The following is a 26,927-nucleotide window of genomic DNA, read 5'->3' on the forward strand; positions in this document are numbered from 1 at the left end:
ATAACCTCAGATATGCAGATGACACCACCCTTATGGCAGAAAGTGAAGAAGAACTAAAGAGCCTCTTGATGAAAGTGAAAGAGAAGAGTGAAAAGTTGGCTTAAAGCTCAACATTCAGAAAATGAAGATCATAGCATCTGGTCCCATCACTTCATGGCAAATAGATGGGAAAACAGTGGAAACAGTGGCTGACTTTATTTTTGGGGGCTCCAAAATCACTGCAGATGGTGACTGCAGCCATTAAATTAAAAGACGCTTACTCCTTAGAAGGAAAGTTATGACCAACCTATTAGCACATTAGAAAGCAGAGACATTACTTTGTCCACAAAGGTCCATCTAGTCAAGGCTATGGTTTTTCCAGTAGTCATGTATCGATGTGAGAGTTGGACTGTGAAGAAGGCTGAGCACCGAAGAATTGATGCTTTTGAACTGTGGTGTTGAAGAAGACTCTTGAGAGTCCCTTGGACTGCAAGGAGATCCAACCAGTCCATCCTAAAGGAGATCAGTCCTGGATGTTCATTGGAAGGATTGATGTTGAAGCTGACACTCCAATACTTTGGCCACCTGATGCAGAGTTGACTCATTTGAAAAGACTCTGATGCTGGGAAAGATTGAGGGCAGAAGGAGAAGGGGACGACAGAGGATGAGATGGTTGGATGGCATTGCTGACTCAATGGGTATAAGTTTGGGTAAACTCTGGGAGTTGGTGATGGACAGGGAGGCCTGGTGTACTGTGGTTCATAGGGTCACAAAGAGTCGGCCACAACTGAGTGACTGAATTGAACTGAACTGAGAGATCAGAGCTTTATGAGGAGTGTTGGGCCTCTCTCATTGTAGAGGACTCTACAGAATGTCAAGTAACAGTGGCCTGCCATAGGAGCAGGGGCTCTGGGTGCAGCAGACCTGGATATGGCATAAGCCCTCATGAGGGAGACCGCCATTAACCTCACCACAGAGCTGCCAGAATTTACACAGGACTAGGGAAACAGACTCTTGGAGGGCACAAACAAAACCTTGTGCACACAAGGACCCAGGAGAAAGGAGCAGTGACCACACAAGAGACTGACTCAGACCTGCCCCTGAATGTCCAGGAGTCTCCAGCAGAGGCATGGGTCAGCGGTGGACTGCTGCATGGTGGGGGGCACTGAGTATGGTGGTGTGTGCATGGGACATTTTGGAGGAGGTCGCCATTATCTTCATTACCTCCACTATAGTTTGGCCTCAGGTCAAACAACAAGTAGAGAACACAGCCCTGCCCATCAACATAAAATTGGATTAAAGATTTACTTAGCATGGCCCCAGCCATCAGAACAAGACCCAGTTTTCCCCACAGTCAGTCTCTCCCATCAGGAAGCTTCCATAAGCCTCTTATCCTCATCCATAGGAAGGCAGACAGAATGAAAACCACAATCACAGAAAACTAATCAAACTGATCACATGGACCACACCCTTGTCTAACTCAATGAAACTATTAGCCATGCCTGTCATGGGTCATGGGTCATGGTGGAGAACTATGACAAAACGTGGTCCACTGGAGAAGGGAATGGCAAACCACTTCAGTATTCTTTCCTTGAGAACCCCATGAACAGTATGAAAAGGCAAAAAGGACACTGAAAGATGAACTTCCCAGGTCAGTAGTTGCCCAATATGCTACTGGAGAACAGTGGAGAAATAACTCTAGAAAGAATGACGAGATGGAGCCAAAGCAAAAACAACACCTGGTTGTGGATGTGACTGGTGATGGTAGTAAAGTTTGATGCTGTAAAGAACAATATTGCATAGGAACCTAGAATGTTAGGTCCATGAATCAAGGTAAATTGGAAGTGGTCAAACAGGAGATGGTTAGAGTGAACATGGACATTGTAGGAATCAGTGAACTAAAATGGACTGGAATGGGTGAATTGAACTGAGATGACCATTATATCTACTACTGTGGGCAAGAATCCCTTAGAAGAAATGAAGTAGCCCTCATAGTCAACAAAAGAGTCTGAAATGCAGTCCTTGGATGCAGTTTCAAAAATGACAGAATGATCTCTGTTTGTTTCCAAGGCAAACCATTCAATATCACAGTAATCCACGTCTATGCCCCAATCAGTAACACTGAAGAAGCTGAAGTTGAATGGTTCTATGAAGACCTATAAGACCTTCTAGAACTAACACCCAAAAAACAGTTTTACCAAGAGAACACACTGGTCATAGCAAACACCCTCTTGCAACAACACAAGAGAAGACTCTACCCATGGATATCACCAGATGGTGAATACCAAAATCAGACTGATTCTATTCTTTGCAGGCAAAGATGGAGAAGCTCTGTACAGTCAGCAAAAACAAGATCAGGAGCTGACTGTGTCTCAGACCATGAACTCTGTATTGCAAAATTCAGACTTAAATTGAAGAAATTAGGGAGAACCACTAGACCATTCAGGTATGACCTAAATCAAATCTCTAACAATTATACAGTGAAAGGGACAAACAGATTCAAGGGATTAGATCTGATAGAGTAACTGAAGAACTATGGATGGAGGTTCGTGACATTGTACAAGAGGCAGTGCTCAAGACCATCCCTAAGAAAAAGAAATGGAAAAAGGCAAAATGGTTGTCTGAGGAGTCCTTACAAATAGCTGAGAAAAGAAGAGAAGCTAAAGGCAAAGGAGAAAAGGAAAGAAATTCCCATTTGAATGCAAGGTTCCAAAGAATAGCAAGGAGAGATAAGCAAGCCTTCCTCAGTGATCAATGCAATGCAAAGAAATAGAGGAAAACAAAGAGATCTAGAGATCTCTTCAAGAAAATTAGAGATACCAAGGGAACATTTCATGCAAAGATGGGCACAATAAAGGACAGAAACAGTATGGACCTAATGAAGCAGAAAATATTAAGAGGTGGCAACAATACACAGAAGTATATTTTGTATACAACTATACAAAAAAGATCTTAGTGACCCAGATAACTACAATGATGTGATCACTCACCTAGAGCCAGACATCTTGGAAAGTCAACTGGACCTTAGGAAGTAACAGTACGAACAAAGCTAGTGGAGATGATAGAATTCCAGTTGAGCTATTTCAAATCCTAAAAGATGATGCTGCTAAAGTGCTGCACACAATATGCCAGCAAATTTGGAAAACTCAGCAGTGGCCACAGGACTGGAAAAGATCAGTTTTCATTCCAATCCCAAAGAAAAGCAATGCCAAAGAATGCTCAAACTACCGCACAATTGCACTCATCTCACACGCTAGTAAAGTAATGCTCAAAATTCTCCAAGCCAGGCTTCAACAGTACATGAACTGTGAACTCCCAGATGTTCAAGCAGGATTTAGAAAAGCCAGAGGAACGAGAGATCAAATTGCCAACATCTGTTGGATCATCGAAAAAGCAAGAGAGTTCCAGAAAAACATCTACTTTTGCTTTACTGACTATGCCAAAGCCTTTGACTGTGTGGATTACAACAAACTGGAAAATTCTTCAAGAGATGGGAATACCAGACCACCTGACCCACCTCCTGAGAAATCTGTATTCAGGTCAAGAAGCAACAGTTAGAACTCGACATGGAACAACAGACTGGTTCCAAATAGGGAAAGGAGTACATCAAGGCTATATATTGTCACCCTGATTATTTAACTTAAATGCAGAGTACATCACGTGAAGTGCTTGGCTGGATGGAGCACAAGCTGGAATCAAGATTGCCGGGAAAAATATCAATAACCTCAGGTATGCAGATCACACCACCCTTACAGCAGAAAGCAAAGACATAAGGAGCCTCTTGATGAAAGTGAAAGAGAGTGAAAAAGTTGCCTTAAAACTCAACATTTAGAAAATAAGATCATGGCATCCAGCCCCATCACTTCATGGCAAACAGATGGGGAAACAATGGAAACAGTGACAGACTTTATTTTGGGGGGCTCCAAAATCACTGCAGATGGTGATTGCAGCCATGAAATTAAAAGATGCTTACTCCTTGGAAGAAAAGCTATGACCAACCTAAACAGCATATTATAAAGCAGAGACATTACTTTGCCAACAAAGGTCCGTCCAGTCAAAGCTATAGTTTTTCTGGTAGTCATGTATGGATGTGAGAGTTGGACCATAAACAAAGCTGAGCACTGAAGAATTGACGCTTTTGAACTGTGGTGTTGGAGAAGACTCTTGAGAGTCCCTTGGACTGCAAGGAGATCCAACCAGTCCATCCTAAAGGAAATTAGTCCTCAATATTAATTGGAAGGACTGATGTTGAAGCTGAAGCTCCAATACTTTCACCACCTGATGGGAAGAACTGACTCATTGGAAAAGACCCTGATGCTGGGAAAGTTTGAGGGTGGGAGGAGAAGGGGACAACAGAGGATGAGTTGGTTGGATGCCATCACCAACTCGATGGACATGAGTTTGAGCAAGCTCAGGGAGTTGGTGATGGACAGGGAAGCCTGGTGTGCTGCAGTCCATGGGGTCGAAAAGAGTCGGACATGACTGACCAACTGGACTGAACTGAACTGAACTGTAAAATGTGTATGGCAAGAGCAAAGAACCTAAAATGGTAAAGTCAGAAGCAATCTCTGTCATCACTCAGTTCACTTTCTAGAGGAGGAAGGAACTGCCCTGCCTTAAGGCCACTCCAGTAAGAAGTAACAAAGCAACAGCCAAGAACCAAAGCCCAGGGCTTCTGACTTTGCATCTTGTGGAATAGGATGTAGTCTTGAAAGGAATTCTGAATGTTCTGTTATTGAAGGGTCACCAGTATATGTTGAATGACAAAAACTAGGTACACAACAGAGTGTAGTGTGTTCCAATTTGTGACAAAATGGAGCAAGGAGATTAAGTGCATCAGTTCAATAAAGTTGTTCAGTCGTGTCTGACTCTTTGCAACCCCATGGACTGCAGCACACCAGGCTTCCCTGTCCATCACCAACTCCCAGAGCTTGCTCATGTCCATAGAGTCGGTGGTACCATGCAACCATCTCATCTTCTGTTGGCCCCTTCTCCTCCCATCTCCAATCTTTCCCAGCATCAGGGTCTTTTCAAATGAGTCAGTTCTTCACATCAGGTGGTGAAAGTATTGGAGTTTCAGCTTCAAGTCAGTCCTTCCAATGAATATTCAGGACTGATTTCTTTAGAAGTGACTGGTGGGATCTCCTTGTAGTCCAAAGGACTCTCAAAAGTCTTCTCCAACACCACAGTTCAAAAGCATCAGTTCTTTGGCACTCAGCTTTCTTTATAGTCCAACTCTCACATCTGTACATGACTACTGGAAAAAGCATAGCTTTGACTGGATGGACCTTTGTTGGCAAAGTAATGTCTCTGCTTTATAATATGCTGTGTAGGTTGGTCATAGGAGAAGGCAATGGCACCCCCACTCCAGTACTCTTGCCTGGAAACTCCCATGGACGGAGGAGCCTGATAGGCTGCAGTCCATGGGGTCTCGAAGAGTCAGACACGACTGAGCAACTTCACTTTCACTTTTCACTTTCTTGCATTGGAGAAGGAAATGGCAACCCACTCCAGTGTTCTTGCCTGGAGAATCCCAGGGACGGGGGAGCCTGGTGGGCTGCCGTCTATGGGGTCGCACAGAGTCAGACATGACTGAAGCGACTTAGCAGCAGCAGCAGTCTAGGTTGGTCATAGCTTTTCTTCCAAGGAGTGTCTTTTAATTTCATGGCTGCAGTCACCATCTGCAGTGATTTTGGAGCCCATGAAAATAAAGTCTGTAACTTTCCATTGTTTTCCCATCTATTTGCCATGAAGTGATGGGACTGGATGCCATGATCTTTATTTTCTGAATGTTGAGCTTTTAGTCAGCTTTTTCACTGTCCTTTCACCAAGAGGCTCTTTAGTTCCTTTTCGCTTTCTGCCATAAGGGTGGTGTCATCTGCATATCTGAGGTTATTGATATTTCTCCCAACAATCTTGATTTCAGGTTATGCTTCATTCAGTCCCACATTTCACATGGTGTACTCTGCATATAAGTTAAATAAGCAAGGTGACAATATACAGCCTTGATGTACTCCTTTCCTAATTTGGAACCAATTGGGATTATGTAATTGGGATTATGTACATGCATGGTTATAAATATCTGGATATCCCTGGAAGGAAATGAAAGCAAATAGTAATAATGTTGCCTTGATGAAGAACTGGGATCAAGGAAGAGAGGGAGAGCTGATAGTCACTGAATACAGTCTTACACTGTTTGAATGTATTACCTTTTGCATACATTCATTTGAATGATGAGTGAATTGTTTAAATAAATATATATAAATATAGTCACTTTACAATGTTGTTAGTTTCTGCTAACAGTGAAGTGAATCAGCTATATGTATCCATATATCCCCTCGTTTTTAGATTTTCATAAGTTTTGCCATTTTAACTTCCATCCTCTTACACCCTTACTGATCACTGCTTTTGAGATTTATCTCTTCATTCCAGGTATCCCCTGCCCTCCAAATGCACCTTCTTATTACAGCCTTTGCATTTACTGTTTCCCCTGCCCAGAACACAGCCTCCAGAAATCTGCATGCTCCCTAACCTCCCTCAGGACTTTGCATACCCTACTTGTCATAAAACAGTGCTCACCCACTGTCATTTCCTAGTCTCTTTTTATGTTCATTTATCTTCAGCACTTACCACTATGTGACTTTGTTGTTGTTGTTCATTTATCTCTCCCCATTGGAATATAAACTCTATATATTCTATACAGAGAGCAGACTTTTATTTAGGAATTAAGCAAATACCTAAATTGTGTCCAGCTTGCTCTAAATGAATTAATGAAGAAATATAATAAACCTGGATTTAGGATTTTAGGGACACACTGGGCAGGTTATATATTCCACCCCCCCACCCCCCCACACACACACTAAAATCAATACACAAACCAGTCCTTGCATCATATCCAGAAATCCAACAGAATGATTTCTGAACAATAGCTCCCAATGAATAACATCTTCAAAGGAGAAACCATGAGAGACAGCCTACTTATTAAACTGATGATTACAGTCTGTGACCCATTTTTCTGAAAGAGTTCTTAAATAGGCTTTGGACATTTAAGTCATTGGGAAGCCAAATTATTGTCATAAAGTTGCTTAGTGCACATGAATTGGAGCCTGAGGAAGCAGGTACTATTTAAGTGCCATCATAAATTGCATGGAGCTTTCAGCCTGATGTGGCCATCTCCTCTCTAGGGAACTAAGATGGGCCAAGAACAGCCTCTCCTCGGATGATGCTGGGCTGGACTGGGCTCTGTCAAATTCTGCTTGAGTTTTCCTTGTCTTGTCATTGGTTCCTGTAGCCTGTGTCACATGGCTTACATATTGCACCTATTTGTAGCTGTTCTTTAAGTATCTGAAGATGTTACTGTGATAGCTAAAACTCAGATTCATGCAACATACATTTCTCACTTAATTGTAGATCTTCATCATGTATCTTCCGGGGCAAAGGATTCTAAGAAAAAGAATTAAGGCTTCATGATCTATTTTTTAATATTTAAAGAGGTTGATGAACATGTTCAGAAGTGAGGATTACGGTCCTGGGCTGACCATCTACTTCTGGTCTGATATTCCACTAAACAGATTAAAGCACAATTGACTAGATTTTTTTCTAATCACATTTCGGGGCTTATATCGTTTTATCTGATGTTGGAGTGTTTTCATAGTTGTGTTGTTTTCCTGATTTACCACCACAGATGGTTAATTACATCCACTACAGACTCGACAAGCCAGGTTATTAAAGGTAATCTTGGGCTGAGTCGCTCAGTCGTGTCCGACTCTTTGAGACCCCATGGACTGCAGCCTTCCAGGTTCCTCTGTCCATGGGGATTCTCTAGGCAACGATATTGGAGTGGGTGGCCATGCCTTCCTCCATGGGATCTTCCCAACTCAGGTCTCCCGCATTGCAGGCAGATTCTTTACGGACTGAGCCACCAATCTTAACTCCTTTCATTTAAAGCTTTGGGAATTTCTAAAGCAAAGGAAATAAGGCGGGGGAAGAAATTACTTGGGTTTCTAGAAGAAGGGATAAGTTTTGATGTGGAATCTAAGAGGCAGAGAAAGCATTTTAGGGGTTTCGGAAACGGGTAAAGCACATATGGAGGGACTGATAAGCCTACTGAGCAGCCCCCTCAGAGATATGGGTCTGTTGTAACGTGAGATGAGGCCGAATCAATCCTTGCCGACAGGGTTTTAAACGCCAAACTGAGGCATCGGAACTTTCCTCCTCCGCCTGGGGAGCAAGCGGAGGTTCTCAGCAGGTGAGAAGCATGACCGGATTGGCCAACGGATGGATGATCCGCATTATAATTTCTCCGGCGCGCTCTTCCGACCTTTGCCCGCAGCGCAGGCCGGCTTCGCGGTAGGTGGTGTTGGGGCTCTCCGGTAAAGCGAACCGCAGGGCCAGCCGGAGATGCTGCCCGGTCCGGCTGGGGCCCCCAAGCCACTGCCGGGCGCTGCACCTGGGCCCGGCCCGGCCGCCGATTGGACGACTCCGGGTGACCCGGCTGTATCGCGAGACGAGATTGGCAGCGGCGGGTCCGCATGTGCCCCCGCGCTGGCTTTGTACGCGGAGCCGCCTGCCGGTCCTTTAACAATGGGCGGCGCGAGCGCCCTGGCGCTGGGCCGGAGCTGAGGCCGGCGCTTTGCTGCCGACTGTCCGCAGCATGAGCGGGGTCGGCGTTCCCCGCATGTCGGCGGGGCTGGGCCTGTGAGGGCCGCGGTTCCGGGTAAGGGAGGCCGCCGTGGGAACCGGCAGGCCTGGGTTGGTGGCGGGGCACTGGAGCCGCCCGGCCCGGCCTTTTGTTCGCCTTTCTGGGGCCGCGCGATCCCGTGCGCTCCTCCGGATGAGGAGGCGGGGGCTTGGGTGCGCGCTGGGCCCGGCCTGGCCGCGGGGAGGCTACGGAGGAGGAGCGCGCGCCCGATCATCTGCAGCGGGCACCCGGAGCGGGGCTGGCGTTCGTCTTCGGGCTTCTCGGCGGGAGGTTTTTACCTCAAGGGGTCTGTGAGTGCTGTCAAATCTGCGCTTCTCGGGGCTGAAGAATTCGAACCCGGGGCGCGGGGAGTCCGGGCCTCCGGTCTAGCTTTTCCGAGTACGCGCCCGGGTTCGCGCCTAGGGAACTCGGGCCCCAGTTGGTCCCCTTTTGCCTGGCACCCGGTCCGGCAGTTTATCAAACAAGCTGGCTCCTCCTGACCGGGTAGCTTGGGCCTTCCGTGAGGCGTCAGGGAGTTGGTTTGGTCGGTGCTGGTTTTCGGACGAGTCAGGTGAAGATGAACAGTCACCCTGGGTGGCCTGAGGTCACACCCCTCGGGCGGGGGGCGCGGAGGGGCGCGTGGAGGGAGCTGGCAGTGACCTCGTCTGGGGTGTGTCTTACAGACTGAAGTTGCCTCGTCTGGCCAGGCACGCCGCCGGGTCCCATGGAGCTGGAGGCGCAGTGGTGGCGGGGACAGCTGGCTGCCGACATCCATCAAGCTCTTCGGTACAAGGTAACCGCTACGCCCCGACCTTTCGGTTCGGTGCCTCAATGCCAGTTAGTGTGAATCTCGGCTCCCTGGAAAGCCTGGTCAGGGTCTTTAACCTCTAGTTTCCAAATCAGAAAAGGCGAGTTTGCTTATTTGCTCGAGGTTAATTAACTTCTTGGCTTCTTCCCTGGGGTGTATCAGAAGAACCTGAAACTTGAATGAGGAGGTGGGTGGGGCGTGGTAGTTGAGAGAGGGAAGATGTGAAGGGACAGTCTGATGTTCTTGTTCCCAGGTGGAACATGGATTTGATATTGTATTTTGAAAGATATGTGTGCTGGCTTTTTATTGGGCAGAGCAACCCTGCTTTCTTCTATGGCTGCTGTTGCATGCAGCTGTCTGTTATGTCACATTTGTACAAAAGTAAATCCCCCAGCCTTTCCACTAACTTGCTGTGAAACTTTGGACAAGTTACTTCATTTTCTGATTCCCAATTTCCTTATCTGTAAAATGATTAATAATAGAACGTGCTCTATGGAACGACTGTGAAGATTAAAATGAGGTAATACTTCAGATGTGCTCAGAACAGTGATTGGCAGATAGTACGCACTAAGAAAGTGATAATTTTGTTATTTTCTTCCCTTGAAACCCCAAGACTTGGGGGGTGTTCACAAAACCTTAAGATAGGAGTTAGCTGCTCTTTCAGCTCATATCAAACAGGAGGAGTAGACCTAGTGTATTTAAAAGATATTGGGGGAAAAAATACACCTTTCTGGCACAATGCAAAGTTTGTTTATTGTTGCTGTCATATCTGTTTAACATGTCACCTCCGAGTCTTTTATAACTTTAGTAGAAGAGAGCCCAGATCCAAAATTAACTCTAACTTGACTTAATTTCACTGTGAAATTAAATAGAACCAATGTGAAATAGAAAGAACCATTATTATGTATAGAAAATTGGAAAGAAGCAAAACAGCTGACTCTTTAATAAAAAGGCTGCTGACTGTTGGAGTTTAGAGGTCCTGGGATGACAAAGAACTTGTATCTTGATTTTTTTTTTTTTTTAAAGAAAAACAGGTTAAATAGATTAGAAAACCTAATTCTGAGTTAAACTATTACAATTGTACCCTTTTCTAAAGTTTGAGATTTCTAAACGCTGGTTGTTAATTCTGACATTCAAGTCTCTTAGACACACTAAATACACCTCAGCTCCCTAATTGTACCATAGAAAACTCTCAAGTATGGAATGGTTCTCTGGAATGTTAAGAGAGTTGCAGGTTTTCCACCTTGAAAATTGTTCAAATACTTTTGATTTTTTTGTTGTTGTTGTTGTTTTTTATTTAGATAGTATCTTTCAGTTTTAAATGGTCCTGTTTTCTAAGTGTCAGTTCTTTATTTCTCTGGTATGTGGTGAAATTAATATCTGATGTTTAATGATACATATGTTTTTTAATGACATGAAACTTAAGATTTTTCATGGTGATTTCCATGGTTTTTGATTCTTATATTTTATGTGTAATTTTAATCCTGGGTGATTATCTGAATTAATTTTATTAGCTGAAGTTGGAAGTGCATTTTTTTTCCAGCAGATTTATTGATGTTTTTGTTTATTGGTCTCTGGATGCAAGGAATAAGACACAACCTGTACTAAACTTATGTACAAACTATCAGAGGACGAGCTAGAACAGGGCCTGAAAGAATGCCACTGAAAGTTGTGTTGGGCCACCTGCCGCCTGTGACTGTGGGTTGTTTTTATTTTATCTTTAAGCATTGTGTAAGCCACATTCTTGTGATTTGACACAATGGCCACACTTGGTAAAGAATTTGTTAATCAGTAAAACTTGAACCTGTGGAACTGGAGAGACCACTCTTTGTAGTACACTAAAGTCAAGGAAAGTTAAAATGGACTTTTCTCACAGAGAATACATGTCAATTCCAGGCTACTAATTAGGTTATTTAGTTGGGTAGTCATATGCTTATTTATTCAACATATTTGAATGCCTACAGTGTACAAGGTGCTGTCAGGCATTAAAATGGTAAAATGAGATAGACATGATCCTTGCCTTTAAGTAGTCTAATTTCATCTGACTTTAGGTCTTCCGTTGGACAGTTGCCATTTAGGCACAGTGGAAGGTGTTCTGTTTAGACCCAAGGTTTGTGGAGGAATAATTGGTGTGACCAGCATTGAATCTACTAGGGAAAAGTAAAAATTACAGCAAATGAAAATCCTCTTCAACCCCAAATGCCAGCTATACTGTTTCCATTAAATACAATCACTTTTTCCTCAACAAAGCAGCTGTCCTCTAATACCCTGTGTCTTCTCTTTCTTCTCATTGTTTGGCTATGTATACTAGTGTCTTAGGATGCTTGGGGAAGTATTTTTAGGAGCCTTTATGACAGATAGAAACGATGCTAACTTTGTGAGAAGCATCAAGACAGTATCCCACAGAGTTGTAAGTATTCCTTCTATGCCTTAATTTTCATCCTGGCTGGATAGTTAACCCATTCTGGGAACGGGATGGCATTTAGGGTGGTGAGCTAACAAGGACCTGTGATTGGAGATGGAGATGACAGATTTAGATCTTTCTGTGCTTTGGTCCTGTGGGATCCTGAGAAGCAGACAGGAATAAAAGTGTCAATTGTAGGGAATGAGGAATAGACATTAGAAAAAACTCATAAGCTGAAAGAAGCGTAGGTCATTTTCTCATGTGTGTAACTGCACTACATGGACAAAGAACTAAATCTGACAGCCGTGTGATTAGCCCATGTCCTTTACCATTTGCAATAATATAAAGAGAGTGTATTGGATACACTGGTAAAAATCTCCTAGTGGTGCCCTTCAAGTTCTTGCTTTTGTCTTCTTTTAGCCAAGTTAACGTAGTTAAAGTCCACTAGTGTCTTCAGCTACGTTCCCCTGTGCATCTGGCAAAACTGTGGTTTCATTACCACAACTAGGGTAGTATTGACATTGATACAGTCAAGATCGAAAACATTTTCTGTACGTTTATAACCACAAAGATCTTTCATCTTATCCTTTTATAGGCACAGCCTCTTTCCTCCCATCGTCATTCTCCCTTAACCTCTGGCAACCACTCATCTGTTCTTTATTTTTATAATTTTGTCATTGCAGGACTGTTACACAAGTGGAATTATGTACTACATGATTTGGGGGGATTCATTTTACCCACTCAGAATAATTCCCTGGAGATCCATCCAGGTTTTTGACATTAAGCTCTTTTATTCCACCCTTTTGCTACTAAAAACAGTGCTGTAATCCTCCTTATATGTAGGATAAATTCCTAGACCTGGTGTTGTTAAGTTAAAGGGTATCTGCAGTCTGCATTTTCAAAACTGTATATTATCTAATTGCCCTTCAGAAGGTTATATGAGTTTTAAACCTGACAACTCAGTAATACATGAGTTTCTGTATCCATTCTTGATAACATAAGTGAAAATTAATGAAATATAAAAAAATAATTGAAAAAACTATATAGTCATCCCTCAGTATCCACAGGAATTGGTTCCAGGATCCCTGTAAATACTGAAATTTGAGGATGCTCAAGTCCCTTATGTAAAGTGTAGTAGTGTTTACATATATCACATATATCCTACACACATCCTCTTGTATGTTTTAAATCATCTCCAGATGATTTACTCATCCATGTTGCAGCATATATCAGAATTTCATTTCTTTTTAGGGCTGAATAGTGTTCCATTGTATGTATATACTACATTTTGTTTATCAGTTCATCTGTTGATGAACACCAGAGTTGTTTGTTTCCACTTTTTGGCTCTTGTGGATAATGCTGCTCTGAACATGGTTGTACAAATATCTGTTTGAGTCCCCACTTTAACTTCTTTTGGATATATATCTAAAGGTGAAATTGCTGGATCATGGTAATTCTACATTCATTTTTGGGGGGAATTGCAATCCTGTTGTTCACAGTGGCTACACAACTTTATATTCCTACCACTACACAAGGGTTCCAGTTACTCTACATCTTTGTCAATACTTGTTAGTTTCTATTTTCTCCATTTTATTTTGGGGGGATTTTTTTTTACAGTAGCAATCCTAATTGGTATGAAATGGTATCTCATAATGGTTTTGATTTGCATTTTCCTGATCATTAGTGATTTTGGTCATCATTATAGGTGCTTATTGGCCATTTGTACATCTTCTTTGGAGAAATGTTTAGTCAAGTCCTTTGCTCGTTTTTCACTCTAGGTGTTTTGCATTTTGTTGAGTTGTATGTATAAAAGTTCTTTATGATCTGGATATCAACACTTTACCAGATATATGATTTGCAAATATTTTCTCCCATTCTGTGGGTTGCTTTTTCACTCTGATGAAAGTGTCCTTTGATGCATAAAAGTTGTTTTTTGGATGAAGTCTTACCTTTTTTTTTGGCCTGTGCTTTTAGGATCATATCCATGTTACTTCCTTCTATTGTAATACCTGTTGGGTTTACTGTGGCATTGTGCTGAGCTCATAAATTGAATTTAGAACCCTTTCATCTTTGTGGAAATTCTTTAATAGTATAGAAATTTTCTTATTTTTAAAAAATGAGAAACCAGATTAGAAGATACTAGTAGATCTTCAACATTCCTACAAGTATAACACAATATGTATTATACTAGAAGCATGTCCATTTATTCATTACCTTCTAACTAAAAGCTTTGAGCATCTTTAGGGGATATGTATATATGGTTTGATTAGTATTTTGGTAATGATGTTTTTTCTGAAAACACGTGGTAGGGAAAACAGGATTCCATTATTAAAAATCTTGCTAATATACATCTATTCCATAATGTTAGAAATACCTATAACTGGTAATGTCAGATGTGGTTAAGAATAGGAGAAACGTTTAGTTCTTAATTTTAAATGCCATTCATTATCCTTCCACTCAGCTTTTTCATTTTTGTGTTTTACTCAAGAAAAGTGTTTTAGGCAATGGTAACACTAGTATATTGGGGGGAAAGTGTCATTTTTGCTTTGGGGGGATAATTCTTCTAACAGCCTATATTAGACTAAACGTTGTTCTTGATTTAGGAGCTGAAGTTGCCTTCCTACAAAGGCCAGTCCCCTCAACTAAGTCTCAGAAGATATTTTGCTGACTTGATTGCCATTGTGAGCAATCGTTTCACACTCTGCCCTTCTGCCCGACATCTTGCTGTCTATTTGCTGGACCTGTTTATGGATCGTTATGACATCTCTATCCAGCAGCTGCATTTAGTTGCACTTTCCTGTCTGCTTCTAGCAAGTAAGTACGAGTACAATCTACATGACTGGAAAATTCTAGTTTATAATTAAATAGATTTACGTAGAACTCGGTAAAATACCACCAAATTCCTTTCATTCTAGTTTACTAGTATTGGAAAGTTTATGTTGAAAGTGCTTTTTGGCATGGCAGTTCTTAACCAGACATATTAAAAAGTGGCTCTGAAATCTTTCAAAAACATGTGTACCTGAGCCCTACATCCTGAAGATTCTGATACAGATGTCTGGGTCATTCTGGATCTACTGACTCAGAATCTGCATCATGGGACCTGGATATTTTTTAACTTCTTAAAAATTTTAAAGGTGATTCTCATGTATCTTTCCAGTTGGGAACGATTGCCTTAAAGCAGTGGTTCTCAACCAAGAGCAGTTGTGTCCCACTGGGGGATATTTGGCAATATGTGGAGACAGTTTGGGTTGTCGTTACAACCGGGGAGGAAGCTAAACATCTGCAGTGCACAGGGCAGCCCACACAACAAAGAATGATCTAGCCAAAATGTCAGTGGAGCTTCGGTTGAAAAACTCTGATAGGTATCATAGTCTTGTGTTGTTAGAATACCTTCTGCTGACTAAGTGGTGATTTAGATTAATGAACGGAAGGTTCACATGCAGTAGCTACACATGTGAAAACACTTGCTCTTACAGTAGGCAGAACTGCATAGTAAGGGTAGGGGAGAATCTGTTAACGGGCCTTCTGGTGCCTCTTTCTCCTAACATCTTCCTGTGACCTATTTCATTGTTTGTTAGTATCTTGACTGAAGAGAAAGAGGGTGAGTAAAAGCATTGAAACTGAAGTTTTCTTCTCTTAGTATTCTGAAAAGATGGTATTTGTTACTGAAGTTGAATCCATTATGTAGTGTTTTTTGTTTTTAATTATTCATGTCATTACAGTGGAAACTTAAGTCCCACTTAAAGTGACATGTAGAAATACCGACTGCCTTCACCTCTAACTCCCACTTGAGGATTTAGGATCCAGTGTGACTGCTATCTAAGAAACATTCCTTCTCTACCCTACCACCAGAATTCTTTCTAAAACACCTTTGCATTTGACTGCAAATAAACCTAAAACCAAATGCAGGCCTGTGTGGTATCATTTATGATACTAGTCTTTTCTGCTTTTCTTTTCGTGTCCTTATTTTTTCTCTGATGACTTCAGCTCCCTATTTTATCTCCTGGAAGGTCTTTTTGTAAACTATTTCAAATCTTTTGTGGACCAGGTTGAATATATATAAATACAGCCCAGTGATGACTTTCCACTACCTGTAGGTTAAGGTAGAAACTCCTTAATGTAACATTCAGAACCGTTCATCTGGACCCAGCCATCGTACTAGACTTTTCTTTCAACTCTGTCCCCATGTAACTTGAGTCAAATTCTTACCAGAATGATATATTTCCTGAGTATCTTTCTCCTTTAATCTGCTGTCCTCTAAGATCTATTCATATCACCTGCTCCTCTTGCCACCATCCAGAAAGCCAGAGGTAATGTTTGTACATTTATTATTAACCTTATTTTAACCTTTAATTAAGGTTTTATCCTCATAAGCAGTCATGTGTACAGTTCTGTGTTTCATCACTATGATGATTTGTGATTTAGTAGTTTGCATAGGGTTGGAAAAACCCATACTTCGCATACCAAAAATGTGTGAGAATCTACATGGAATGGCTTCCCAATATCCTGTACAATATTAGTTTATTATAGGATCAGTTATAGTTGAGAGACACAGGAAATCAAACATGCAAGTTAGGTTATTTTAAAATCTTGGGATCAGTAATGGAAAATTTTTTTGCTTGCTGTGGCCATCACTGTCCTTCAATCACTACCAAGCCCTACCTGGTCTGTGCCTATGGATTGTGAAATTATGAATGATGGATAGTCAGTTCATGGACTGACTTATATTTGTGACTAAAATTTACTAGTACCTTACAAAATGACTTGGGGATTATAAACTAGATATTTATAAACTACATATTACTATCAGAGTTCACCAGGGTCTCTAGTTGAATAATCTAATAAGAACTCTGGCCACCATGCAGAGCTTGGCATTGGTACCAGGTTTCTGCAGTTTCTACAATTTGGGGAAAGGATCTTCTATTTATGCACCACCTTAGGTTGATTGGAATGGTATTTTCAGTTCTTTCTAAATTTTCTGTAACTGTCAGTTTAAGGTCGTGATCAGTTTATTTTACTGAAGATTATTTGACTTAATCTGTGGTACTATATAGTTACTTTTGACTCATTTTCTAGGAACTAGGCTCTAGGATTTGTGTTTACTGAGTTCAGATGAGAATTGTTTACTACCTATTTCTAAAAGAGTCAGATACCTCCTCCCTTTGTTTGACTGACCCCACCCTATTGTCTCTGAGAGAGAATTGCTTTTACATTGTTGTTCTTCCACTGGAGAGTGGGAAAATGTGAGATAGGTGCCCCTCAGGGTGTCAGCTCCTCCCAAGTAGTCACTGGTCAAACGGAGGTCAAGCTGTCAGCTCTTCAATGGGGTAAGGAATCAAAGAGGCTGGCCCTTAGTAGCCCACTGAAATCTCTTCTTCCAGTTAGTGAAGTCTAACTTTACTCCAACAGAAATGCTTAGGATGCTTATATATGACGTATGTTTTAAATTTGTGGAGTTCTTTCTACTGTTTCTTACATTCTTATACTATATCTTCTTATATTTGAATTCCAGTGTCAAGTCTCCAGTTAGTTATCATAAACTTTACTCAAACGTTGCTTCTCTTGTCTCAGAATGATTAGACTCTGAATGTCCCCCACCCCAAGCTGCTCCCTGCTTTGGGATGGGCAGCCTGTTGTATAAAAGTGAAGAACAACTTACAGCTGACAGGACTCGGCGACAGCTGTATTTTAGTTATTAAATAGGTTGGAAGGGTGTGGTAGTTTGGTTAAAAATGGAGCACAGCTTGTACGTTTCAGGTACTAATGCATATCCAGCTGCTTGGATGTACACTATTAGAGGTAGGAAGAAAGGGCCTACAAGCTGGAGAGTGGGATGTAGTATTTTTACAGCAGGGATTATGGGAAATCTATCAGATCAGATCAGTCGCTCAGTCATGTCCGACTCTTGCAACCCCACGAATTGCAGCACGCCAGGCCTCCCTATCCATCACCAACTCCCGGAGTTCACTGAGACTCACGTCCATCGAGTCAGTGATGCCATCCAGCCATCTCATCCTCTGTCGTCCCCTTCTCCTCCTGCCCCCAATCCCTCCCAGCATCAGAGTCTTTTCCAATGAGTCAACCCTTCGCATGAGGTGGCCAGAGTACTGGAGTTTCAGCTTTAGCATCATTCCTTCCAGAGAAATCCCAGGGCTGATCTCCTTCAGAATGGACTGTTTGGATCTCCTTGCAGTCCAAGGGACTCTCAAGAGTCTTCTCCAACACCACCGTTCAAAAGCATCAATTCTTTGGCGCTCAGCCTTCTTCACAGTCCAACTCTCACATCCATACATGACCACAGGAAAAACCATAGCCTTGACTAGACGAACCTTTGTTGGCAAAGTAATGTCTCTGCTTTTGAATATGCTATCTAGGTTGGTCATAACTTTCCTTCCAAGGAGTAAGCGTCTTTTAATTTCATGGCTGCAGTCACCATCTGCAGTGATTTTGGAGCCCAGAAAAATAAAGTCTGACACTGTTTCCACTGTTTCCCCATCTATTTCCCATGAAGTGATGGGACCGGATGCCACGATCTTCATTTTCTGAATGTTGAGCTTTAAGCCAACTTCCAGAAAAGACTGATTTGTCCTGAGAAGTTCTTAAGCTCTTAACTCCTTGACACGTAATACCCTGGCTCCCTTGGCTTCTGTGATCAGTACTGAACTTGTAGAGAGCATGGAAGTGGTCTTAAACATGAGACTTTTGATAATCTGCTCAAGGTATTGTGTGTGCTTAGTTGCTCAGTCATGTCCAACTCTTTGTGAGCCCATGGACTGCAGCATGCCAGGCTCCTCTGTCCATGGGGGTTCTCCAGGAAAGAATACTGGAGTGGGTTTCCATGCCCTCCTCTAGGGGATCTTCCCAACCCAGGGATCAAACCCAGGTCTTCTGCATTGCAGGTGGATTCTTTACCATCTGAGCCACCAGGAAGCCTGTTCAAGGTTTTGTGTAACTAAGAAAAGATCTTAAAGTCAAGACGAAGTCAAAAGAGAGATTATAGGCTTTTAATAGCAAAGATTTGTGACAAGTGCTTGTTTCTTCTTGCTCACCAGTACTGGGTTGACAAAGCTTTTTACTATTTGATAGGTGAAAAACTGTATGTCACAGTTGATTCTATTTATATATTGATTTTTAGTGAGAATAGAACCTTTTTTTTTCCCCCTCTATGAATTCTGTCTTCTGGTTCCTTATCCATTTTTTTTCTTATTAGACTGGTAGTCTTATAAATTTGTGAGAATTCCTAGTAAATATTAAGGATGACTTTTTTCTCCTTAGTAATAAAAGACAAAATGTGGGTTGGCAGAGATCACAGTGACATCTATCTGATCCATGCCCTACTGCCACATACCTGCCATTCCCTCCTGACTTTGAATATGTGCTGGTTTCCATGGCAGATCTGAGCATTTCCTATAAAGGAAAGACAACCTGATGTTTTGTTTCTGGGGCTCCTGATTCTTTATTTTCTGGGAAGCAGATGTGAATTTCCTGTGCCCTTATTTCCTGTTTGGGACCTTTATCAATATGATCACATGGCTTCTGGTATTTCCTTTCAATTGAAGAAAACTGATCTTTGTGATCTGTATGTGGTATTATGGATAAGTAGATTTAAAATAGTCATGCACATAGCATTCAGCACAATAAAAACTGTATATGAATGCAGGTACTCGTGACATTGTCTCACATTTTGAATTCCTTTAACATCCATGTATCTGAGTATATTACTATATATAATGAAAAGTTTCCCCAAAAAACTAAACCTCAATTTAAATATCAAGTATGGTTATTTATGCAGTATGCAGGTTATTTTTAACTTTGCAAATCAAGATGCAAAGACCTTCATACTTTTAATAGCCAAGTACTTTATAAATATGGAAACCCCATGGATCCTTAATAATATAGAAGCCTGTCTATTCTAGGAGTCCTCATTTAGCTTTGGTCTGGAAGCAGATTTGGGAATTCAAGCATAAATCTTCCATTTTTGGTTTGACTCAACTTAATTGACCTTAAATGAATTGGCCAGCCTTGCTAACTTGGTTTCTTGAGCTGTGAAATTGGTCGTATACAATTTTGTTTTCTGTGTTGAAAGGTTCAAGGAGATAATATGAAACATTTTCTTGATCCTTGAATTAAACAGTGAATTGTGGTATATTAATTTCTCAAAGGAGCTTTAAACTCATTAACTTTTACAGCATTCTTTTGAAGTTCAATGCCAGTATTGCTGCTGCTACACAAATAGAGTACTTTGAAAGCCTTAATGATTCATCCAGAGGGATTGAACTAAATTCCTAAGTCATTCTCCTTCTGAAGAATTCCACTCTGTTATACAGAAAACAGTGGGTTCCACTCCTATGTTTATGCAGTGATCATACTGGATGACTGTCATTAAGACCACTGTAGTGCTTTCAGGTCTGCTAATAAATGCCATTGGCAAAACTTGGGAAATTCATCTTTATGTGATTTGAACTGGGAAGCATTATCTAGATTATTGAAAAGTCTGAATTATGTAAGTTTTTTGGATTAACTCATACTTGCAGCAATATTAGGAGAAGGAAATGGCAACCCACTCCAGTATTCTCGCCTGGAGAATCCCAGGGATGGGGGAGCCTGATGGGCTGCCGTCTATGGGGTCGCACAGAGTCGGACACAACTGAAGCAACTTAGCAGCGGCAGCAGCAGCAATATTAAGAGTGGTTTAAATCTAACAAAGTTCAAAATTTCTGGAGTGGGAGTGAAATTTTAAACTCTTTGGACCTAGACTCTTAAAGTCATGAGCTTAGAGTTCCTGGCACAGGAGACAAACCTTCTACCCTAGTTTCCCCTCCCTAAGCCAAGACCAGGGTAGTTAGCAGTGTTTTTTCCCAGCCCCTAAGGCTGGCGGACTTGAACAGACCTCTCTGACTCCAGTATACTGAGCATCTGGGCTGAGTGGTTCTGGCCACTACCATTTGTTGTCAGAACTTCAATGTATGGTTCTGAAAGAGAACCATTCCCAGTTTTAACAGGGAAACTGGTTTGATTTCTTCTGGTTTGGCAGTCTTTCTGGTCTTCTCCAAGAAATGTTTTTAAATGGATAAAATAAAATTGTAAGATTTCTAAAGTAAACAAATATATTGAAATAAATATCAAAATAGTAAAACAAAAATTTTATGTAGTAATATATAACATTCTAACAGCTATAATTATGAACAAGTGTAAAAACTATTGTGAGAAATTATAATAATTGCAGTATAATATGATTTTATACCTTACTATGAAAAAGAACATAAGGCTAGGAGGTGGAAGCCTTTAGTTTTAATTTCCCTTCTTCTTTGGACAGTCATGGAACAGAGACCCAACGAAACTTGAAGATAATTCTTTTGGTTCTATTGCTGCATTTGAAGAATCATAATAGTACTTGATACTTGAACTTTTCTCCAGCCATGACTTTTAGAAATACCTAAAATGAATAATTTATATATAGTAAAATACTTGAGGGAAATTAAAGTGCAAGATGATATGTAATCAGTAGAAAAATCATTCAGGGCTAGAGGGAGCATTCTATTCCTCAGCTGTACATATGGATGAGTTTCATGAAAAGAAGTTAATGTCTTCAGATAACCAGGTTCAATATTTATGCCTATTCTGCCTTGAGTAAGGGGATATAAAAGTGGTATAAAGTATCTTCCACTTTTTTAAATAACAGACTTGGCTAGATTTTTGGTTTAATTCAGAAGAGGAGGATTAGGGGTTTTTTGTATAGTGGTAATGTTTGTGTTAGATGTTCACCTGTTTTTTTACTTTATTTATATCTCTCTGAGATTTTGCTGAAAATATGCTGAGATGAAATTCTTGAAGCTTAGCTGTTTTTTATTTCAGATAATTTTATGACATTAAATACTTGAAACTTTGTCCTAAAATAGTTTTTTTTTTTTTTTTACCAACTATCACCTGCCCTCATAAAGAAATTTCCTGAAAAGATTCAGCTGTTGAGATGAAAGTTATTTTTTCAGTGGCACATAGAACTGTTTTCCTTACACAATAGGACATAGATCAAAATGTTTATACATTCCTTTTTTTTTTTTTTTTTTTTTAGGAGAGGGTAAAGGGTGTGGAACAGAGGCACTGGGAGAGAAAACATGCAGATTTGAGAACCATAGAGTTCTGGCACAGTTGTATCTACCCAGAGTAGGGAGAAAATGTCTTTGGATCTAAATCTTTGCACTAACATAGCAGATCCCATTTAAGTGACTAGACTTAACTTGAATCATTTGGCCTAATATTTTCTTTCTCTTGCTTTTATTTCCCTTTGCATATAAGGTAAATTTGAAGAAAAAGAAGATAGTGTGCCTAAGCTGGAGCAGCTCAACAGCCTGGGTTGTATGACTAATATGAATCTAGTATTAACAAAACAAAATTTGCTACATATGGAACTATTATTATTGGAAACCTTTCAGTGGAACCTTTGCCTTCCAACAGCTGCCCATTTCATTGAGTATTATCTCTCTGAAGCAGTACATGAAACAGATCTTCATGATGGCTGGCCAATGATGTGCTTGGAAAAAACTAAACTCTACATGGCCAAGTATGCAGATTACTTCCTGGAAGTATCCTTGCAAGGTGAGTTGTTGCAGATGCCAGTGAGTGACGTGTGAGCTTGTGACTTGTGTGTTCTGTTGCTTAAGTTCATTTTTGATGTCTCCACAGATTATGCCTTTCTAAATTATGCACCTTCTTTAGTAGCTGCAGCATGTGTGGCTTCTTCAAGGATTATACTTCGTCTCTCTCCAACGTGGCCTACAAGACTGCATCGTCTTACTGCTTACTCCTGGGATTTCTTAGTGCAGTGCATTGAACGGCTATTGATGTAAGCCTCTCTGTTCTTTTGTTTGTAATTTCTTATTAACATTCTTCATGTAAAAGGGGCCTTGGAAACAAGTTCTCAGAGGCCGAGAGCTTTTAGGATACTTGCTCTGACACGTTCCTACTGCCATAAGCAAGCCCCTGGTGAGCAGTACTCAGTGGAGTACTGAGTGAAAGGGGAGTTTCTTTGGCTGTTATCCAGGTAGAGGCTGTCATTGCTAGTATGATTCTGGGTACATAATAAGGAAAGGAGCTGCTCTTGTGTGCGTCCACAACTGTGAGATCATCCAGGTAAATCTTGCTCCAGTCCCCATTTCCACATCTTTGGGGATATCCTGGTGGCCTCACAATTCAAAGAGGCAGTCATATTTAAGTGCTCATTGTGAACATAGCTGCCAAGCTGCAAAGAGCCCTCAAAGCCACTAGCAGCCAGTCCTCAAGGGTTATACCAAGGGAAGGAGCTTTCAGAAGGCTAAGGGTGAGTTCTGTTGTTGAAATTATGGTTGCACTGACTGCTACCTGGGCAGTGGGGCAGTCCAAGGAGCCAGCTGTTAAGGAGTTGGGGGTGTGTGTGACTTTCTAGCAGATTTTTCTCAAGTAACATTATTAACAAGATTCCTTTCTGTCTGTGTTGCAGCGCTCATGATAATGATGTGAAAGAAGCAAACAAACAGAGAGGACAGGCAGGACCTCAGCCAGCACAGCTAAGTGTGTTCCAGGCAGCCTCCCAGCCCTCTCGGGCAGTTCACTTTCAGCAGCCTCAGTATCTCCATCAGACTCACCAGACCTCACTGCAGTATCGCCATCCTGTATCGGAACAACCAAGCTGTCAGCAGATTGTATCTACTACATACACCTCATCTTACACACTACCAACATGTCCTGCTGGCTTCCAAACTAGCGTTCAGGGCCTTGGGCATGTGCCAGCTGGTGTTGGGATGTCACTGGCAATACCGGTAGAAGTTAAACCCTGTCTGAATGTTTCTTACAACCGGAGTTACCAGATAAATGAACATTACCCTTGCATTACTCAATGCTTTGAAAGGTGATTTTATGTGAAGGTAAGACCTGACCCAGACTGTTTATGACTTGAAGCTCTGGGGCAAGCTTTTTGTAAAACTTCTCTTCAAAAGGAAAGGGATCCAAATTTCATCAGAACTCTTCAGATACCAGCACCAGGAAGACTGATTATCCCTTCCAACACACCATGAATATCTGGGAGGACTAAGGTAACACTGCAAACACTTTTAACAGTGTATATGTCAAATCCTGTTAAAACAAATTTCTATATGACACATTTTAAAGCCCCAAGTGATGGTCCAAATATTTCAAAAATATTCAACCCAACAGAAAATTTGGACAGACTCCAAATTTGCTGTTTCAAGATTTGACCTGTGGTGGCTCTGGGCCTAATGTTGGCTTATATGTCAGAGATTAATGTTTATCTGTGGACTTGCCAAACATTCTTTTTATGAAGGAAAGTTACAGTATTAATTTTTGAAGAGATCCTTTTTTAAGTCTCCAGTTTTGATTTATATTTTTGATCTGCATCTGCAAATGAACTTCTGACTAAGTTTCAACTCATGAATTTCTTTGCTATACCAGTCAGTGTGGTTAAAAAAAATTTTTTTTAGATATTCTAAATAACTCCTTATCACAGATAGTATAGGTATCTGGATTTATGTACTAAAATTAAGATTGGAGTAGATTTCTTAAAATCATGGTCATACGTTTTTCTTATTTTTCCCCTGTGGTCAACCTCAAGTCTTTAGAATTAAACACATTTAACTCAGGGAATTTGTACTACTTGGAAACACTTAACTGTAATGCAACATGCTTTGGGAATGTTATAGTATGACTACCTTAATAACATAGGTTAGTAGACTCCTGCTAGAGTGTGTTTTCAAATGAGAACATAATTGTAGCTTAGAATGAATGAAGTGGTGGTTCCTGTCATTCATAATACACATACAAGTTTTGCATTTCTCAGTGCAATCAATGATTTATACTCAGATTTGATATTATTCTAAAAAAGTTTTTTCAAGGGAAGGTGTAATTGTAAAATGTCAGTACTAGAATAAAGTCCCGTAAGTTTGTTTTGAGGTGGAATGTGGCCAGGGTAGTTCTCAGGTTGTGCTAGAGCAGCACTTTGTTACATGGAAGACAGGTTTTATAAGCAGCCTTTGAATCCAGCTAGTCAAGTGTAACGGAGAAGGCAATGGCAACCCACTCCAGTGTTCTTGCCTGGAGAATCCCAGGGACGGGGGAGCCTGGTGGGCTGCTGTCTATGGGGTCGCAGAGTCGGACATGAATGAAGCGACTTAGCAGCAGCAGCAGTTAGGTGTAAGTAGGCAAAGGTGACTTTCATTGGACTGGCCCCAGAACTGCCCTGGGACATTTCACTATATTGGTAATGAGTGAAAACAGCAATAGGTCATTACAGCAAGGGCAATTTGGGGGTAAAGAGTTTGGAGGAAATAAACTGCAAAAAGTAAAAAGAAAAAACACATTGTAATAACTGAAACTATATACATTGTGCTCTTATCTGTGGGAGAAGAGATTTGGTGGAGGGAAGCTTTCTGATAGAAAAATTAGTAAAGTGTGTCATTTTGTTTGTGTGGTTTTTTTTTAAAGATAGCACTTGAATAGAAGGGAAACTGCATGGCAGGTATGTGACTGCCGTAATATGCATTGAAGACAAGCTTATTATAAAGATGTTATGGGTATGCAGCAGGAGTCTCAATAATCAAGCCAATGGCTTTTGTTAGGAAGGGAAGGGACTCATCACAGCAATGGATTGATCCAGATGGCTCCAGTAGGTGGATGTGGGTGGGTGGGTTCTGTCAGTGTGAGTTCTTACAGAACATCCTTTCCTTAAATGAAAGGTAACTTTTATCATTAGAGTACATAGGGCATGACATGGATTTATTAGTCTGGTAGATAAAATGAAAAACTACTCAGGTAAGAACACTCACTCGTGGCAGATTTTTCAAGCATGAAAATTGTTTTCTGAAAGTATCATCACTTTTCTCTTTACAGAAGGCTGCTTATTGGATTTTAGTAGTCCTTACCTCAAGAGAACTTGAATTATCTGGGGGAAAGTGGGTTCAAAAGAGAATATATCATTCACATTCAGAACCTAGCAACCTGGAGTCCAATTTTCAGTATTTTAACTACCTCAATAATACTATGAATGTAAGATATTGGGATAGAGATCCCAACTTGAAACAACAACTGGTGCCTATGGTAATTTAAATGTCTTGTCAAATGCTTTTACTGATTGGTTTAAATGTCATTCTTGTTATAGAAGAATATGCCTTTTTAAAAAGCCTGTAACACTTTCCCAGTTTATATTTTAAAAAGCTAAAGAACACTGGACTAATTTGGGTTGCGGGGGGGGGAGAGTAAAATAAATAATTGGTTACTATTGCTGCATACCCAGGGTAGGGTGGGATGGGGTGGTTGGAGAAACCAGTACTATTTTTAAAACATTAGGTTTCAGTATAAATACAACTCACAACTGCTAGCTTTGGGGGGCTATGGGTGGGGGGCGTTGTGTGGGTTTTGTTTTGTTTAATTTATTAATTAGTCTTTAAAGCAGGTTTTTTGTTTTTTGAGATTACCGGACCATCATTAAATGTGTACTGTGAAGAAATTAATGATATGTATAAGGGGCTTTACCAAAGTCCACTAAATAAACACTACTCAAATATAGACTGCAAACCAAAATGTATCTGTTATGACATTAATTGCAAATAGCAAGTATGGTGCTAAAGTCCACACCAATGGAATTAGATGAGTGCTATGCACTTAATTTTAAAATAAAACTAGTTTTCATTAAAGTGGTTTTGGTGTTTTGTTTTAAATATAAATTTGTATATTTGCAACTTCATTAAATCATGTCATCATGTAAGTCAGACTTGGAATCATAATTACACTTAAGAAGTAAAAGCTATCCCAATGGAGAATATCACCATAGTGGTGGGAAACATTTGTCCATTCTTTATGTATTCCATACGGCAGAGACCAGAGCCCACAGAAGTGTATTTGATAGTACCTTTCTGGCCTTTTGAACTTAAAGTAGTTGTTAGTATGTTAGAATTGCAGTGTATAATTTGCAAAACAATAATGCAAGCTGCAGAAAATTTGAAGTCTGATTTCAAAAGTAGGAACGTGTAAAATGGCCAAAGGTGTGAGAAGGCACAGGGTTGACAGTG

The 26,927-nt window shown here is 40.8% G+C and overlaps 1 protein-coding gene across 4 annotated transcripts; it reads left to right on the forward strand.

Annotated features, from left to right (window-relative positions):
• The first annotated feature begins 8,557 nt into the window (after nt 1-8,557).
• On the forward strand, nt 8,558-26,552 carry CCNJ (cyclin J). Of its 4 annotated transcripts, none has more exons than XM_019953128.2 (6): nt 8,558-8,695; nt 9,343-9,452; nt 14,475-14,685; nt 22,168-22,467; nt 22,555-22,714; nt 23,348-26,552. In XM_019953128.2, the coding sequence occupies exons 2-6, from the start codon at nt 9,384-9,386 to the stop codon at nt 23,757-23,759; spliced, it is 1,152 nt and encodes a 383-aa protein (XP_019808687.2). In that variant the 5' UTR covers nt 8,558-8,695; nt 9,343-9,383; the 3' UTR covers nt 23,760-26,552. The 4 variants fall into 4 exon arrangements, with proteins under 4 accessions (XP_019808687.2, XP_019808689.2, XP_019808690.2 ...); XM_019953130.2 differs by having other exon boundaries at nt 22,588-22,714; XM_019953131.2 differs by having other exon boundaries at nt 22,591-22,714.
• The last annotated feature ends 375 nt before the right edge of the window (nt 26,553-26,927 follow it).

Source organism: Bos indicus, chromosome 26 (assembly GCF_029378745.1).
Source record: "Bos indicus isolate NIAB-ARS_2022 breed Sahiwal x Tharparkar chromosome 26, NIAB-ARS_B.indTharparkar_mat_pri_1.0, whole genome shotgun sequence".
NCBI lineage: Eukaryota > Metazoa > Chordata > Mammalia > Artiodactyla > Bovidae > Bos > Bos indicus.